This window comes from Rhinolophus ferrumequinum, chromosome 5 (assembly GCF_004115265.2).
Source record: "Rhinolophus ferrumequinum isolate MPI-CBG mRhiFer1 chromosome 5, mRhiFer1_v1.p, whole genome shotgun sequence".
In the NCBI taxonomy this organism is placed as follows: Eukaryota; Metazoa; Chordata; class Mammalia; order Chiroptera; family Rhinolophidae; genus Rhinolophus; species Rhinolophus ferrumequinum.
In genome coordinates, this window is record NC_046288.1 from 57,241,487 (window position 1) to 57,261,458 (window position 19,972).

The window sequence follows — 19,972 nt, forward strand, 5'->3', positions numbered from 1 at the left end:
ATATAAATGTCTAATCACTGTTTTGTACACCTGAAACTAATATAATATTGTATGTCAACTGTAATTGAAAAACAAAAACATATGTTTTTAAAAATTTCTATCCAAAGTTATTTGAAATTATTTTAAATAATGTAACCTTTAATTAACCTGAAACTTCAATCATTGGGAACATCACACCTGATGAAAGCAGATAAATAGGGTGCTGCTGTAGCATTATGCTTCCTACTCTGGCTATTAACTCACACTTAAATGACAGACATTAGCAGTAGAATATATCTGAACAGTGCTATGGACACAGAACATATTCAATAAATATTTACTGACCAATTATCTTTATTAGTTTTCCAATTAGGTAGTCAATAAATATTTCGTGAAATATGAAAGAATGAAAAGGTATATGTGTAGAAAAATTTTATTGGTTTAATACAGAACCATTCAGTCTTAAACGAGTCACTACTTCATCCTTTGACAAATAAGAGGGACACAGGGTTTGTGGTTGCTGTGGTTAATTTGAGCTACTCGTAAATCCCCTTTTCTCTAAATCTGGATCATTCACACTAGAGAGTTCTACATGCCCTTCATGATCTCTTCAATAATCATCTTCAGATCTGCCTTCTCTGACCTCACTCACCTCCACTTCTCTCTTACTTCCACTAGTCAGGGGACACACCATTTTCCTAACCTAGTTCATCTAGTCTATCTGTGAGCTCTTGGACTGTTCACTCAATAGGACTTGGCCAAGAAACAAATAAGTACTGTGATTTCCTCAGGACCCAAAAGGTGCTCCAGCTTCTGGTCTCTCCTGCTTTTCTGACTTGTATTGTCTGTGTGCTCAATGACCTACCTGTTCACTGGGCTTCTAACCCTTGGACCTGGTTAGATTACCACCAGCCTCGACACACCTCCTGCATCTGGCCTACCCTATACCTGTCACGACTGTTATGTCCTAAGATCAACCCAACTCTTGGTCCTAGATCGAGTCCTACGTCTATCTCTTAGATTCACTGCTGGTCCCAATTCTGGCCTTTCTAACTCCTCAGTGAGGTACCCAGACTTCAATGAAGCCCCAGCCCCCTTTGAACGATGTCTAAGAGTTTTATTCTGGAATACTACACAGATAGGGTATGAACATAAAATCATGTGACTCATGTAATCAGCCACCGGAATACCCATGTTAATGATGTTAATGCTGTATCTCCTACTGTGAAGCAGAAGGCACCACTTCTTTAATTCACACATGTGACATCTTGCCCTAGTCACCCTGTCTGCTCTTCCGAGTCCCTGCACGACCAGAAAGACAGGAAGATATACATATACATTCAACTCAGTATTTCAATAGCTCTCACTTTCTTAGGTAAAACATCTTTTCAAATGTCTACACAAATTTTCAAAGCTGATCGACGAAAAGGGTAACAGATATTGCTTCAAAGCAAGGTGAATTCAAATAGTTTAAATCCAGAGGGTGTCTCCCACTTCTATCATGTGTTGAATATGCAAGAGAAATCAGAGCTCCTATAATCTACTGGCCGACGAAGGTGGGCTGCTTATCATAGTTGATACATGAAGTAAGTGATCATCGTTCTCTTACATGAATGACTACAACTTAAGGTGAGAAAAAGAAACTGACTGCGTGTGAGATGGGCCTAGAAAAGAAGCAAGTCTATGAGACATTTCAAAAAGAATTCAAAAAAGTTCAGGTTAGAAACACAACTTTGTAAATTTATCAAAACTAAAATGAAAACTAAGTTTGAGAAAACAAACGCAGTAAAAGAGAAAGCATTTGTCAAAGGAGTAGGAAGAAAACCAAGATGATTATATGAAGGTCATGGAAAAAGAAAATTTAAAACGTCAAGGCCACAGAGAGGCTAAGGAAGATGGCCATGGTGGGGAGGAGAGGGAACACTGGATTTAGAAATCAGAATTTACATTTCCTTTGATTTTTAGTGTATGATGAAGAAGAGATGGAATGGTAAAATAGCAAAGACAGAGTGGAGAAAAGATGTGATTCTCTTTTTTTTTTTTTTTTTACGGAAAAGCGAGGTCTCAGGAAGTGTATAGGCAGAAGACAATAAATGGAAAAAATGAAAAAAGGGAGAAGGATGAACAGCAGGGGAGAGGGAATAAGAGAGAAATGAAACGTGGAGAAGAAGGTCTGGAACGAAGAACAAAGGGAAAGGAGTTTGGACAATGAGGAGGGTCAAGAATGAAGAAAAGAAACAGTGATGATTTGGAGTTAGAAGAAGGGGCACTTAATGCAGGATGGTTTCAATCTTCTCATTAAAGACATAAGATTGCCTTCTGAGGGTACCAAGAAAGCACGTGGGAATGAAGTGCTAACTGAACCCATCAACACAGTCCACTTATCTGCAGGCCGGAGAGGTTCCACCTGAGGATAGGGTTCGCAGAGCTCAGCCTAGATCTCACGTCAGGCAGGGAGCTGAGGGGTCCAGATCTTTCCAAACGTATCTAAAAATCCTTGCTCCAGCCTATGTGAAGTTGGTTAGTTTAGCTGAGAAGCATTTGATACAACATTGATTTGAATGTTTCGGTTCTTTAGGAGGTTCACTTATCAGCTCCCCAAACAAGCTTTACTGAGGAAAATTAGGACCCTAGAGCTTTCTGGCCACATAAATTTTAAATTTTGATTTCAAAAAAAAGAAAAAAAACCAACAAAAAAAATCTTGTGCCACATGATAAAGTACTTGTTCTTGCTGACAATGCGACACAAGAGAGTAGCAGCTGCTGGATGGTTCTATCTTGACTTTTTGATTAAAGAAAAAAGCCAGACCCATTAAAGTCTTTTCTTTCCCCAGAATGCCAAGCTGTCTGAAATCCAGAAGTTTGTTTGCATTCCTTCTGAAACTGCATTTTAAAACCAAGGTCCCTAGGTACCTCTCTTCCTGACGCTATTTCACACTCCATCTGCCCTGCATGCCACAAGCATTTCTTCACATGAAACTGGAGTTTCTGCTTCCACATGGTGGTCGTTCCACTCCACCCTGGCTACGAAAAACACATTTCTTTCCCTCTGCCTCATACTTGTCCTTCTATTTGTCACATACGGAGTTTGCTTTTTGTCAGAAGTCAAGTGCAAGGACTTGACACAAGAGTCACTACCTGCAATAAAATCACAGTGTTCACAATTGTGTATTTAAATGGCATCGTTTCACAGAAATAATTTTAGTATATGTGCTGCCGAAGCGAGCACAGCAGAAATAATTAAATCAAGTGAAAACTGAGACATTCTGGGAATGATCTAAAATTAGTTCTGAACTTTACCTATTAGTAATCAGGAATCTGACAGAAGCTGAAAACGCTACTAAATAAAGGACCTGAGGCTTTCACTACAGAGCAATTCTAATTAGGCCATCTAATTATACTAGTTAACCAATCTCTCATGGTACCTGAAAAAAGAAACACAAGAAGTACATTTGTTTTTCTCCTCAAAACCACTTGGTCTTAGATTTTTATAATTCATAGCTGACAGAACGTCTGCTCTAAAAAAAAAAAAAAAAAAAAAAAGCAGGGGTTAGAACAGTAGGGAGGGAAAAACCAGGGCATCTAGCAGAGTGTGTGGGACCCAGTGGGCCCAGCATCTTGTCCCATGTGGGACTCACTAACAACATGGGGCCAGCATCTGGACTAAGTCCAAAGTACAATGACTCTTGGCCATTTGAAACTTTAGAATCTTTACAACCATCTGCTGTCTTTCAGTCCACATATGTGGCCATCAGAGCCACCAGCATAAGTTGTTCACATTGACAAGAGCAGGGTCAGCAGATAGCTCTTCAAGCGCATTTTTGAAGCTTCATGTTCCATCAGGTCACCTTTTTTAAAAATGCTAACTAGACAATAAGCGATCAGAGAAAGAAAGGAGAATTTCTTCCCTAATAGAACTAAAAATAATGATGGTAACTTATAAATGAATCTAATGAACTATTTTGGTCCTATTTAACTTTTCATCCAACTTGAAAAAAGCTTACGTACAATACAGTGTACATCAAAACACTAAGAATTCTTAGGAATGAGGTAAAAAAAAAGCTTCTCTTCAAAACCGAATAAATAGCTTTTTATGGTTTTCTTTCCAGGGACTAAAAAGCACTGGTTGGCATCAGACGTGATACATTTAATGATTTTTATCTCCAAACCAAAGACCAATTGAAATACAAGGAAAATTTAATTACTAAAACCTAATTAACCAAAATCCTTAATTCATCATGTTTTCCTCCCAGTACCCCATCTTATAAACAAAAGTTAGAGAACAGCTCCTCTCCAACATTCAGTCAAATTGCCAGGGTTTCCTGAAGTCACTGCATGCAACTCAATTTTAAAACCCCTTTGAAAACGTATTGGTTCTGTCTGTGTAACTCCTGTCTTAGCTGCAGGCCTTATACAGGAAGTAGTCTCCAAGGATGGCAGCGTGCTCCTCAGAACAGTCCCTGGCAGTCTGCTGAGAGGGAGCTCAGCCATGTGCCTCATCCCAGGCGGTTTTATTTGGTGCTGGGCATCTGAGAGCTTCTGGGATTAACTTCCTGAAAACTGGGATCTGTTCATGAGTAATTAGAGGCTTCTTTCAGAAGCAGATGAAAAACGATGTACTCTTTTCCAGTTGAAAGCACAGAAGCCCCAAATTTTGCCCATCAAGATCTTTGTGAGTCCGTTTGAAACCCTTGTTCTCAAACTCAGAGATAGAGAACACATTGGTGGTTGCCAGAAGCAGGGGGAATGGATGAAGGAAATCAAAGGTATAAACTTCTAGTTATAAATTAAATAAGTCAAGGGTGTGTAACGTACAGCATGGTGACTATACTTAATAATACCGTATGGCATATTTGAAAGTTGCTAAGAGAAGCAGATCTTAAAATTCTCATCAGAAGAAAAAATTGTTTTTGGTAACTGTATGATGATGGATGTTAAGTAGACGTAATGTGATCATTCCCTAATACATACCAATATCCAATCATTATGTTGTACACCTGAAGCTAATGTTGCATATTAATTACAAAAAAAAAAACCAAAACCCTGTTCTCCTATACTATGGCTGATTATAGATTTCACGACCCTTTATGGTAAAGAATGGACACACCCATCAGTGCTAGAGAAAAATGAAAAGGAGCAAATGAGAGTTGTCTGGAAAATGTTTCGCTTGGTGCTTAGGGTAGCGTGGTCTGGATCTCCCAGTAAAGCAATACAGGTGCCCTTAATTGGTGCAAGGAAAACCCGCCTCAGTTAATTTTTCTCTAGCACTGATAGGTGTGTCCATTCATCCCACAAGAGCAGTCAAATCTGGTCAGGGTTGTGGGATAGAGAGAGAAGGAGCAGACCTCTGACCTGCTTTGGTTCAAAGCTAATTTTCTCCCCTGACATTGAAATAGTGAATCTTCCACACAGTCTCTACCAGCTCACCAGCGTTTTAATTGGGGCCCTTACACTGTTGCCTGCTTCTCAATGCATGTCCCTGTAAAGCAGGATCTCAGCTCTCGCTCCCCGCACAAGAACGCAGGATATGGTGAGGTCAAAAAGGAACAACAACGGAGCCAAAGACGAGGGAGTCATACCAGTATATTCTCAATGGCGGCTGGTCAAGATACAAAAGCAAACATCCGCCAGTACCCCAACAGTGGGTCTTCCCGCACCCCAATCTCGCTGGCAGCCAGGCAAGACACAGGAAGTAGGATCAACAGGATCCGCAATCCACAATATGCTTGCTAACCGCACTTGCTAGATGTAACCCACGTGTGCTAGTGTAGCCCCGGCAGTTGTATCAGTGGCTAATGGCTAACTGGTTATAGCTGATGGCCGTCTACTACCCGAGGCAGCACCTTTCCAAGTGAGGCTGAGAGCCTGGACACTGCTCTCTGGGAGTCCGTCCTTACAGTCCCTCTCCCTTTCCCCCACCTTTTCTCTTTCAGATGTTATGACTGATTAAAAGCAACACTTGGGTATTGCTGGGTTTTATAATGAATATACCACATCTCCTTAAGATGTCCTATCATTCCTAGTATTAACCATAAAAAAAAAGATTACTTTTATTTCACTTCTAGAAAACATAAGCTTTTCACTTCTCTAGAATGTTTTCCAAAGAGGGGTCTATGAAAGAATGAACACAAATAATGTACATTTCCATGCCATCTCTTTCATTCCTGATAGTAGGAAATTTCCCATAAAAATTAGGGAGAAAGCGATCATTATTGGTTGATGAATGACTCTTAAGGGAGCAAAATCCACAAAATCTTTGGTTTATGACTATTTTATAAAATGTAAAATCAGAACACTTTCATAATCAAAATATTTGTTCTGTTACAGAAAAGCTAAAATTTACCTTGCAGATATATAATAATGATGTTGTTAGCAACACAATCACTATACTAATTCCATTGCACTTTTATACCCACCAATTCTTTCCATTAAAAACCCACCTGTCACCTCTGGAATTTCAGAGAATACTGAACTACTGTTGTTGTTTGTTTTGAAATACAGAGGGAGAAGAATATGGGGAGATATTAGATTTACACATTTAGTAAGAAAAAAATCAGACTTCATTTAATATAGCAATTATACTTTAAGTCCTAATGATTGTGCCTCTTAAAGATGTTTTGAGTCAATTCATTTCTTTCAATCCCCCTGCGCAACCTACCCAAACCTAAGCTACCATTAACTCTCGCCTGCACTAATACACACCTTCACACTGAGGATTTTAATATCACAGTTTTGTGACCAAATATCTGGACCCTTGTTGCAATCTGGTCTCTGGCTCTGCTCGAGTGCCTAAACAGCTTTGCAGTTTGAACTCTAACTCTGTCTCCATGGCAAACTGCACTCTCTACATTGTCTATTTAACCATTACTTGTTTTACAGGTTTGTTTTCCAAGCTCCAAGGGAAAATGAGGTAGTGGCCCGTGTCTTGTGACACCCTCTGCTGACCAGGTCTTATGATACCAACCGTTGGCCATGTCTTGTGACCCTACCTGCTGACGCTAAATTAGTGAAGACTGGAAAGCCCCATCACCATAACCAACCAGAAAATATACAGTGTATACTTAGAGCTTAGCAACCAATCCCCTTAGAGGGCAGCTTCTTGTGGGTTTGCCCTTAAATACCCTGCCCTAACTCTCCCTCCTCAGAACGCACTTTCAGGTTGTACTGGAAGCTGTGTCTCCCTGGCTTGCAAACCGTATTTTTGAGAAGAAACCTCTCAATTTAAATTCTAGGGTCTTGGAAATTTACTGACAACACTAACCTCCCTCTCATCTTGCTCTTTTCTATATTGCTAGGTAATTTCTATATATTTATGTGCCGTGTAGGTCATTTCAAACTTCTTTGTTTTTATAAACACAGCAAGCATAGTTATTTTTGCAATCTATGTCTGGTAATTCTAGCTTTGGTGCTTTGTTTCCTTGTTTGCTTTCTCATTTTTGACTGAACTGTTCATTAAGCTGGTATGATTATTTATGGGAGTAAGTTGAGGCCTGGGACAAAGGTGGAACGCTCTTGGGCGGGTTTCTGTTTGCCTCTGCTGAACACTTTGAGGCTCGCTTAGTCAAGAACCACCTAAAGCTCTTCATGGCATGAAGACTTTGGGGCTGTTTGCGTGTTTTGTTTTGACACCACCCAGGTAATCTGAGTTTGACCCACTGGAGCCGAGTTTTGAGCTTTTGAGCGTAAAGCTCAGTGCTCTGCTCCCATTCTCCTTTGGGGTAGGGGAAAGGACTGGGTTCCCTTCAGGTTTCTCCTTACACTTAGGTGGGAGCGTCTCCTGTTGGACTCCCACCTAGGTCAAGACCATGAAAGTCAATACTCAAGTTTGCTAGGTTCAGCAGGACAAAAGCTTCAATGTTCAGCTTACCTGAAATACTAGCTTTCACTTAATAGTTTGGCCGTACAAACATTTTACCAGTGCCGTAACATTCTTATGAAAATGTTTTCTTTTATCCAGCATTTTTAGTTAATGTGTTGGGAGAATCAATCTGTATAACCTAACTTAACCTAATTACCAAAAACATGAATGCACACTGTAACACTTTCTTTTAAAAATCTATTCCAGTTCATACCTTTCAAAGAACTGCCTTATCTGGTCTCTGTCTGTGTCATCCTCCTCCTTTCATTCTCTGTTCTACCCCACCCTGGCCTTCTTTCCAAACCATCCATGAGTCATCTCACCTCAGGGCCTTTGCATGTGCTTTTCCCTTTGTCCAGAATGCTATTACCTCCTTCTTTACCAAGGGAATGCCTACTTTTTTGGAGCTCAGAGTAAATGTCACTCACTCTAGGAACTCATTTCTGATAACTTAAATTTGGTCAGATAAGTGCTGGCAGAGCTTCCTGCAAGTCTTTTGCAAAGCACTGAATTAATTGTGTTGTTAGTGGTATACTGTCTGTCTTCTTTAGAATATAAGTCTCATGAGGACAACAACAATATCTGCCTATTTCCAACTATTGTACCCAGACCTAGCAATTACACGTACACAGTAAAGACCAAATAAATACTTAATAAACGAATAAAGCAAAGTCAGAAAGTTTTGTTAATTTCAATATACCCTGCTGATTTTCAAATAAGATACAGTTAAATAAAATATATACTTTGATTTTCAAAGATATACATACTAGTACATCCCTAATTTGATTCAAATGTGTAGTAAAACAAAGAACACAACAGATTTTAAATTAGATCTTATCTATTAACAGTCATGCAGTAACTCCCCACAGTAAAGTATGTGTAAAATCTACAAACATAGGATGAGACTTGTTGGTAAATTCATGCAATTACAGTCAAAATTCTACAAGTTTTCAGAAGAAACATCAAAGTTAATAAAAACAAAGCATTTTATGAATTAATGGAAAAGAAAGTTCCCCGGTACTCTAACAGAAATACTTGTGTATTAAAAAGACTACTCGGCAAGAAAGGAATTCACACAAAAAGTATTTCAAGTCTATGACAAGACTTGAATGTGAAGAGAGTAAGGTGAAAGAATAAAGGACTTCAAGATTCTACATAATGGGAAGAACAAGTAACCAAGGAAATTTAGGATCTGAAGATAAATGAAGGCAAAGGTAAAGGAGATTCTGGGCATGTTAAGTATATCAAGAAATCTAAGCAGAAACGCCCATTAGCGGGGTAGACAAAAGTCTACGATGGCCTTCATGACCTTCACCCTATGGTGTTACTGCCATCATATGTCACCATATGGTAAAAGAATTTGCAGATGCAATTAGTTACTAATCTACTGACCTAAAATAGTGACATTATCTGAGTCGGTCTGACCTAATTACTCAAGCCCTTGACAAGTAGAGGAATTTTCTTGGCTGATAGTAGAAGGGGAAGTCAGGGAGATTCGAAGTATGAAAGGGGTTCACCACAAAGGAGGTTCTATTGCTGAGATAGAGAGGACCCACAACGAAGACCCTAAAAGTGACTTCTAGGACCAGAGAGCAATCCTCAGCCAGTAAGAAGACAGGGACATTCGTCCTACAACCATAAAGAACTGAGTTCTGCCAATGACAAGGGTCATTTTGGAAGTGGGTTCTTTCTAGAACGTTCAGATAGGAGCCCAGCCTGGCCAGAATCAAGCCTAGCTCACTCAGACTTCTGATCTCAAGAACTGTGAGGTAATAAATGAATACTGTTTTAAGCCACTAAATTTGTTGTAATGTGTCACACAGTAATAGAAAGCTACACAACTAGCAACTTAGAAACACTGAAGTGTATACTCATATAGCTTTAAGAATCCTGGCACAGAAACCACTGGGATAGATGAGCTCTACCGTGAAAAGTATATAAAGAAAGGAAGAATGTATGAAAAAGCCTCAGAGGATGCTTACAATTAGAATGTTTTTAAAAAATGACACTAATAGTACATGATTTAAAGTATACTCCAGCATTAAAAAATATGAAGGAAATAGTATATTAATAATGTGGAAATAACTGTAAGTAAACATTTATGCCTACCTGTCCCTTCATTTACCCATTGCCACGAGGCACTCTCACTCGTGTGCTCTCTTTTCATTAGTTGCTATTTCAATAATCTGAACCATAGTTTTACATTTACCCAAAGATTTACTGCATAAAGGAGAAAAATTACAAAAAAAAAAGAAAGAATTATCTCTAAAAGTTTGTTTGTAATATCTGAAAGAACAGGCTTTAATCTTGTAGTCCTTGAGTCACTATTATAGCTAACATGAATCTACTTAAGTACAAACAGATGATTTTTATCATAATTCCTATCAATAATATCTTGCCTAAATCTTCATGAAGTTTGTTTTTTCTCCCTAAGCCTTGTCTTACACTGGTATTTACTCAAATCAAAAGGTACAAAATCATTAATTACATAAAAGTTGGCATTGAATAATGTCCATTAATCAAACATAAGACAACCTCATATGTGCATAATTAATAACTGTTTTCTCACTACATCAAAGACTATCGCCTTTCCATAAAATTTTAATCACTTTCCAACATATTCCCATCAACTTAATTATATTTGAACACAATGTAAAAAATTAGAAAACTAAGGCAGCTTTAAAGCTCCCCAAGTTACAATTTATTAAGATTTGGTAACTCAAAAAAATTCCAAGAAAATGAGCCACTCATGCAACTAATATAGAATTCATCATTGGAAAATCTTATGAGAACTGATGTAATTATTTAGCTTTTGAATGATTAAAAGAGAGACTTAAAGCAATACTATACAGATTTAACAAAACATGAAAGTTATCAAAGGCCTCTCAGCACATCAGTCAACTAACTACAGACAGATGGATTTTAGAGTCCTGCGTGTGATTAAATCAGCTGATCTTGCAAAGAAGCCACAGTAATGAAACATATAGGCACAAGGGACGTATAAAAGAAAAGCTCCAAGTCTGTTTTGTTTTGTTTCCTTAACTCATCAAAGTGGAAACTCACCTAACTTTTAAGTATTTGGACACTAGCTGAATGATTGTATTTTTCTCGCTTCACTCTATAATTGACTAATTATTACTTTCAAAAGAAATTATGCTCATAACGCCTTGTACACAATTAAACAAATTGCATGCTGGGTGAGAAACAAAGGGTTGCCTGGCCTAGTATTCCATCTCTGACAATAATACGTCTTATAAACTTGCAGAAAGAGGACGCTACCCTCATCAAAGGTTCTCAGCTGGGAAGCTTTCAAAAGAATTACCAACGTGTAGGCAACTCCCCAGACTAAGTACAATAGTCCCCCTTATCCATGGGAGATATGTTCTAAGACCCCCAGTGGATGCCTGAAACCATGGACAGTACTGAACCCAATATATACTACGTTTTTTCCTATACAGACATCCGTATGATAAAGTTTAATTTATAAATTACACTAAGAGATTAACAACAATAAAATAAAATAAATTTATAATATACTGTAATTAAAAGTTATGCAATTTCATTATGCAAATTCTCGTTATGCAAAAGTGATGCAAATTCTCTCGATTTCTCTCAAATTATCTGATTGTACTGTACTCACCTTTTCACTCCAAGGAAGCACTTTATAGCTTCTCTTTGGCCTATCTGAATTGCCAGCATCACTACTCTTGCACTTTGGGGCCATTATTAAGTAACATAAGGGTTCCTGTGATAACCGAGATTACTACTAAGTGATTAACAGGCGGGGAGCGTATGTATACAATGTGGAGACGCTGGACAAAGGAATGATTCACGTCCCAGGCAGGACAGAGCAAGATGGCATGAGATTCCATCACACTACTCAGAATGGTGTGCAATTTAAAACTTATGAATTGTTTATTTCTGGAATTTTCCATTTAATATTATCAGACCACAGTTGACAGCAGGTAACTGAAACCATGGAAAGCAAAACTGGATAAAGGGGAGTACTGCAAGTTAGAATCTCTCATTTTGACCCTACATAATTTAAACTACAAAAGGACAGGATTGTATTCAAAACTTATTTAATTTATATTTTTACTTTCAATCACCTTCTGTAGTAATATAGCTCAAGGTTCAATGTAATTGCTTTTATTTTTCTTAAAATTCTTTTTTTAAAAGCTTCTAAGGCATACCTCTGGTAGAATAATCTATTTACAACTCTTAGCACACCACTTTCATCGCTGCATTTTTTTCAGACAGAGAAATGGTGTGTATATAAACACACATATATAGGTACATGTGCACACACGCACGCACACACAATTTTAAGGCCAAAACAAAACGAAACACGCCACGATTTAGAACTATTTCTAGGTGATGGCAGTCTGATTTTGTACAAGGGTAAAAATGTTCTGGTTTATTGCAAATTCTTCTCATGGTGTGGTTCAGAAATATACTGGAATCTGGGCCACATTTCAGATGTTCAGAAAATAATAGTCTAGAGTTGCTCCTGTCTTGAATTCCACACCTACGCCATAGGGAACATTTAGTTCTTTTATGCTTGCCTGTACCAGTTACATAAGCCTTTTCTGTTCATTGATTCAAGATTTTCCTGTATTTTAGCTACAGTTAGTTCATCACTCAGAAAAGCCTGCAATCATAAAATAGTGCATTTTCTCCAGAATTATTTACATCACGAAATGAGAAGCCCACAAATTCCTCTGACTTCATTGATAATCGTCTTTCTTTATCCAGATTATTTATCATTTATCTCAAAGAAATTAAATGACACCAAACTTTGTCTCTTTTACAAACAAAATGTTTTAATTTTTAGAAAGGTTTCTTTTTCTTTCTTGTCCCCATTATAAAATGGGCCACACCAAACGAGGATACAGGGTCAGGGTCAAGATCATTACTGAACACAGCATCAACTATAAAGTACTATAGGAAAAAGGAATGAGAGCACTCAGATGAGAGGTTATCAGAGTACGGTCAATTATCTATTAGCACCTGTCAGTAGAGGCGACAATGATAAAACATAAATAAAAACTCATTATTTATTCTATTTGCTGAACAAGAATTGTAATTTGCACTTAAAAAAAAAGCAGGTATACTAAATAAGCATCAATCAAGAAAACAACTCATATGTACAAGTACCTACTAAGACGTAAAAATAACTAAGGGCTACAGATCATGAAAACAACTACAACTTGAGCTAAGAGGGAATCACCTTGTCCATGGCTATCATTCTAGAGATGAAGAAACAAGGCCGGAGATCCTGCAGGACTTTCAAGTCGCATAGCAAGGATGGGCTTGAACCCATGATTTCAGATTCTAGAGACTCACACTCTTCTAGTGCCACTCTAAAGTTACAGAGTGTACTATCTATTGGTATCTATCATCCACAGATAGAAATTACTACAATTGCATCAGTCAAAGGGAGATAAATCCATCCTCAACACTACCAATAATTTGTACTAAAAGCTTGTGAGTTTTTTGTCCCTCCCAAGATCTCTGAAGAAAGAAGCTACATTCTTAGGGGTCAGGAGTGCGGGCTTTGGAGCCACAGTGCTTGGGTTCAACTGCTGGGCTGCCATTTATTGGCTCTGTGACCTTACATAATTATTTCACTTTTGCATGCCTCAGCTTACTACTAATCTATAAAAGGGGGATAATAGCAGCACCTCCCACATAAGATTGTTGTAGGAAATAATTAATTTAATATCTGTAAGCAATTAGGACAGTGCCTATCATACAGTGGTTGCTAGAGTATTAAATTCTCACTCACGACACAGATGCCCTAGACTTAGCAAAATAATTAGTCACCCGTAAGTCCTCAGACCACTTCCATATGCTCAGTAAGATAAAGGAGATATGGCAGGCACAGAAATGTCAATACTGCCTTTAAATCCTTCACAGTAAAATTTCCCACGTCATGAACCATGAAACCAGATTCAATTTTAAGTTCTGCAACACTGAAAAATTAGTTTCCTTGGTTTGCCTTTCTCTGAAATGGGAACAAAGCTTGTTATCAGAAAAGTTGTTGTAAAGAAACAATACGTTAAGGCCCTGGGAGAAGATCAGGGCACAAGGTGTTTTCGCAGAGTTGTTTAGAGAATGTAAAACTTACTGTTCCGAGTCATAGTAGTCCATTCGCTTCTTTTTTTTGTTGTAAGCTGCAACTCGAAAGGGTACTATTTCCAACGTGATTAGGCCAGGGGCCATTGTCAGCACTTTGGCGCCATGAGTTGGCTCATACAGATCCTTCCCTGTTTCTGGATGAGGCATACCAGCAGGGTCTCGTCCAACAATGTAAAAATTGGCTCCTGCAACCATTCGTGCTCTGCAATGCCACTGGACCTGGAATAAAAGCTTTCATATTAGATAACTGTGCTTTTATGACTACTATCGAGAAGTGGTAAATGGATAACAAATGCATATACTTCTTATACGATCGATATCTATCAGCAGGGAATCACAACAAATTTAAATGTACCACCTTAGGAAGCCAGAACCAGAATTGGCAATCGCTACCCACCAAAAAACCGAAAAGCATATTTGTACAAGGGTTCACGTATACACATTTATACTTTATACTTATAAAAGACACGTGAGTACATACGTGCACGATTTTGCATAACTACTACCTGTCACACATACAATTCAAAATTTAACCTCTGAGGTTAGAAGTCAGGCTAGTGGTTGATAATTTGAGGGAAGTAACTGGTAGTGGTAATGTGTTTTGTTTCATCTTTTTTTTTTTGAAGTTTTATTGAATATACCTGACCAAAAATATATTTAAAAGTATATATGTGCCTGATTACTGCATTGCACACCTGAAGCTGAAGCTGAACAATAATGAATGTCAACTACAAGTTTGTGTGTGTGTGTGTGTGTGTGTGTATGTATATACTTACAAGAACTGGAGTACAGCATTAGGAATAGAGACAGTGGAAACGTAATGGCTGTGTGCGATGTCAGAGGGGTAGTGGATTGGGGAGGGGGGTTCACACAGTGTGAGGGATATAAATGATAAACGTCTAAGTATTACTTTGTCTTGTGCACCTGAAACTAATAAAAAAAAAGTATACAACATGTATGTATTTAAAGTATACAACATGAACCCCAAAGATCCACCAAAAAACTATTAGAACTGATAAATGAATTCAGTAAACTACCAGGACACAAAAATAATATTCAGAAATCAGTTGCATTTTTATACACCAGTAAGGAATTATCAGAAAGAGAGATTCAGAAAACAATCCCATTTACAATTGCATTAAAAAAAAAAATACCTAGGAATAAATTTTACAAAGAAGTGAAAATACCTGTACTCAGAAAATAAGACATTAAAGACAGAAATTAAAGAAAATACAAATAAATGGAAGTATATACAATGCTCATGGATAGGAAGAATTAATTTAGTTAAAATGACCATACTACCCAAAGCAATATATAGATTCAATGCAATCCCTATCAAAATACCAATGATATTTTTCACAGAACCAGAACAAATAATTCTAAAATTTATATGGAACCATGAAAGACTCCGAAATAGCTGCAGCAATCTTTGGAAAAAAGAACAAAGCTGGCGGCATCACGCTACCTGATAGCAAACCATACTACAAGGCTATAGTAATCAAAACAGCATGGTATTGGCATAAAAACAGACACATAGGTGAATGGAACAGAATAGAGAGCCCAGAAATAAATCCATGCCTATATGGTCATTTAATCTATGACAAAGGAAGCAAGAATATACATTGGGGTAAAGACAGTCTATTCAATAAATGGTGCTGGGAAACCTGGACAGATACATGCAAAATAAATGAAACCTTCTTACTCCATATACATAAATAAACTAAAAATGGATTAAAGACTTGAATGGAATACCCGAAACCATAATGGGAATTATGGGAAGTAAATTCTCAGACATTACCCTTAGTACTATTTTTACTGATATGTCTCTTCAGGCAAGGGAAACAAAAGAAATACGCAAATGGGACTATTACTACATCAGACTATAAAGTTTTTGCACAGCAAAGAAAAACATCAACACACAAAAAGACAACCTACTGAATGGGAGAAGATATTTGCCAATGATAACATCTGATAAGAGCTTAATATCCAAAATTTACAAAAAAACTCATACAACTCAACACCAAAAAAACAATCAATCCAATTTAAAAAATGGGCAAAGGACCCAAAAAGACATTTCTCCAAAAAGGACATAGAGATGGCCAATAGATATATGAAGAGATGCTCAACGACACTAATCATCAGAGAAATGCAAATAAAAACCACAATGAGATGTCACCTCATACCTGTCAGAATGGCCATCATCAATAAATCAACAAACAACAAGTGTTGGCGCGGATGTGGAGAAAAGGGAACGCTGTGTACTGTTGATGCGATTGCATATTGGTGCAGCCACTATGGAAAACAGTGTGGAGGTTGTCCAAAAAATTAAAACTACCTTATGATCCAGAAATTAACTCCTGGGTGTCTATCCAAAGAAATCCAAAACACGAATCTGAAAAGATACATGCACCCCTATAGTCACTGCAGCACTATTCTCAATAGCCAAGATATGCAAGCAACTAAAATGCCCACTGATAGATGATTAGATAAAAAAATTGTGGTACATATATACAATGGAATAATACTCTGCCATTAAAAAGAATGAAACTGTACTATTTGCAACAACATGGATGGGCCTAGAGAGTATTATGCTAAGTGAAATAAGTCAGACTGAGAAAGACAAATACCATATGCTCTCATATGTAGAATCTAAAGAACAAAACAAATGAACAAACAAAACAGAAGCAGACTCATAGATACAGAGAACCGATAGTTACTAGATGAGAGGGGGACAGGGGGGCTGGGTGAGAATGGAGAAGGGACTAAGAAATCCAAATTGGTAATACAAAATAGTCACAGGCATGTAAAGTATACTATTTGGAATAGTCAGTAATATTGTAATAACTATGTATAGTGTCAGATGAGTACTAGACTTATCATGGGGGAATCACTTCATAAATTATATAAATATCTAACCACTATGCTATATACCTGAAACTAATATAAAATAATATTGAATGTCAACTACAATTTAAAAAATAGTCACAGGATGTAAAGTACAGCATAGAGAATACAGTCAATAATATTGTAATAACTACGTATAGTATCAGATGGATAATAGATTTATTAGGGTTATCACTTTGTGAGGTATATAAATGTCTAATCATGTGGCTTTTGTATACCTGAAACTAATTTTAAAAAATGTAAAAAAAAAGTATACAACATGATGCCTTGATATACGTATACACTGAAAAATATCTACCAGAATCAAATTAATTAACACATCCATTACCTCACACGGCTACCTTTCTGTGTGTGAGAACACTTAAGATCTACTCTCTTAGCAAATCTCAAGTATACAGCACAGTATTATTAACTATAGTCTCCATGCTGTACTTTCGATCCTCAGAACTTACTCATCTTATAACTGAAAGCTTGTACCCTTTGACCAATTTTGGAAAGAAGAGCCAGTACCTAATCCACTTTGAAGTTAATTCTAGGAGTTCCTGGTAATGTTCTGTTTCTTGATCCAGGAGGTGGGTGATGGTAATCAGGGCATGCTCACTATAAAAGTTCACTGAGCTGTATGTACACTGTCGCTTACGCACTTTTTCTCTTATACTTTAATAGGTTAAAAAGATACCAGATGAAAATTATTTAAATTATATAAATATTCACATAAACTGGTCCTGAGAAAATCATGTAGCTTAAGTGACTACAACCCAAGATAGTAGCTACGAATTAAACATGGTGTTGGTTGTGACTAAATAGACATACTGCATCCAAAACTAGCTTTGAAGACAATTCCTTCACATTAAGACTTACTGTTTGAAAACAAAAGTTAGTCTACCAGCTAGAATTTCGGAACTTTAGTAGTTAAAGTAACTGTAAGAGATCACCATTCTTATTAAAATTTGAAGAAAGTGAATCCAAAAGTTAAACGACTTGGCCAATAAAATATGGCGCAAACCCAGGCCTAAAAATCTGGCTTTAGCTCCCTTTCAGTGTAAGGCTCTATTATTTAGTGCTTTTTACCAAACCACCTCTATTCCACATGGAAATAAGGTCTACGAGTACAGAATGAACACGACACATCAGTTTCATTTTATCTCTCTTGATAGTTTCTCTTATACCCGGTACTTAGATATTTATCAACATAGTCTAGAAAGTATAACAACATGAGGGTAATTTTATACTCCACACTTCCAGTGGTTATTCTGAGGAGTTTGTTTTTTTCAGTTGTTTCTACTTATATTTACCTCTATATTTCCAAATGGCATGCATATACTGCTGTTTTTGACTGTTTAATTTTAGATATTATATAATACAGATCTCATTTCCACATTATTTACATTTTCTACTATAAAGACGATTTTTGGCTCTCCTCCACTCTCCTCATTTCCTATCCCATTTATCCAATAAATGCAGTGATATCTACATTTTTGGTGAAATCCACATTCATCTGTAAAATGGGGATTCTTAAGGTATTTATCTCATAAAAGTTTTAAGACAACTAATATATGAAACATGTCAGAACAGTACCTGGCACAAAGTACACAATAAATGTTAGCTTGTTACTATCATCTTTATTTTATTCACCTCTTTGCGCAACTGTTTTTCCTCGAGTTAACAATTGCCTTGACTTTTTCCCCACTTACTCAGTTTTCCACGTACCTCTGTGTCTACGAGTATGTACCTTGTGCTATCCTTCTTCCCGAGCACCATTTATCAACTCCCAGCCTCCCTTGCAGTGTGGCCATGTGGCTGAGTTCTGGCCAAAAGAATGAGAGCCAAAGTGATGTGTGCCACTTCCAAACATGGACCATCAGAAAGCATCCTGAGTACTATCCCAGTTCTCTTTCTCCATTTGCCAGCTGAGTAGAGAAGACACCAATGTCTTATAACTACATCTTTTCCTGCTATAGCATTACCACTGCTTGCACTGAGCTGCAATAGTTCTATCTGAACAAAATGGCAAAGCATGATGCTAACAGATCTTTGTTCGGCACATATGCTCCCCCTTTCCCCACCCACCCTCACATTCAGCTCTTCATGAAAATTCTGCTTATTCCCCTCTGCCCCTTCACAGTGGTCACACAGAAGACCTTTGCTGGTTCAGACTTGGAAGTTCTATCAAGGGATAGGTCAGAATTTTATCAATTAATCACTTTGCAACTCCACTTAAATGGAAAATCTTTTCTGCCTCATGCAAATTAACCGCTGCTTAAACAGAGTTCAATTAAAAAGGCAGTCTAAGTTCTCTGAATGTAGGTCAACTTACTTTGCTCATTAAGTATGTATGTCTAGATGTTTAAATCATTCAAGTACCAAAAAGTCCATAAACTGGGAATGTATGGCTTAATTTTAGTGTTTAAGGAAGCTCAGATCATTTCATCCAACCCCTTCCACCCTTTTAAAACAAGGAAACTGAAGCCCAGAAAAATTAGTACCTTATAGTCACAAAGTATGTTGGTGGCAGTAGCCAGTTCTAATTTTGTCCTGTAAAATTATCAGTAAATTAAATTGCTCTTTGACTTCTTCTAGAAGTTGCATGAGTAAATGAGGGGTAAACACCAAATATGGAGTTGACATTCTCCTACAGGTGACCTGAATTATTTTAATTTACATTTTAGTGAATGGTTTCCCTATGACAATGCTTTTAAAACTGTAACAGACATGAATAAGTGAAACACATGTAACTCCTCTAAGAATACCTGGTGTGAGTTAACTTACAACCTATTGAAAAGGAAGTATCAAAAAAAGAAAAAAAGGCGGGGGTGGGGGAAGAAGAAAAAAAAAAGAAAAGAAAGAAAAGGAAGTATCTTTTAATAAAGAGAATGAAAGTCAGTCCAGAGCCATCACTGTATCTGGTTAAGCACACAGGCGTGGGAGTCAGGCTATCCTAGATTTGATTCCTGACTTTCCCCCTTACTAATTGAATTCCCTTAGGCAGTTTCCTTGTATTAGCCTCAGTTTCCACATTTATAAAAACGAGAAGGCTAATACTTAACACATTAAGGTTGATGGGAGATTTGAAAGTACTCAGGATAGTAC

The 19,972-nt window shown here is 37.4% G+C and overlaps 1 protein-coding gene across 2 annotated transcripts in view; it reads right to left on the minus strand.

Moving 5' to 3' along the window:
- PAPSS1 (3'-phosphoadenosine 5'-phosphosulfate synthase 1) overlaps positions 1-19,972 on the minus strand; it is a 103,642-nt gene that overhangs the window by 5,964 nt on the left and 77,706 nt on the right. For both annotated transcript variants that reach the window (XM_033106650.1, XM_033106651.1), the window contains one exon: positions 13,968-14,197. In XM_033106650.1, the coding sequence (XP_032962541.1) occupies positions 13,968-14,197 (230 nt within the window). The remainder of the gene's footprint in view (positions 1-13,967; positions 14,198-19,972) is intronic.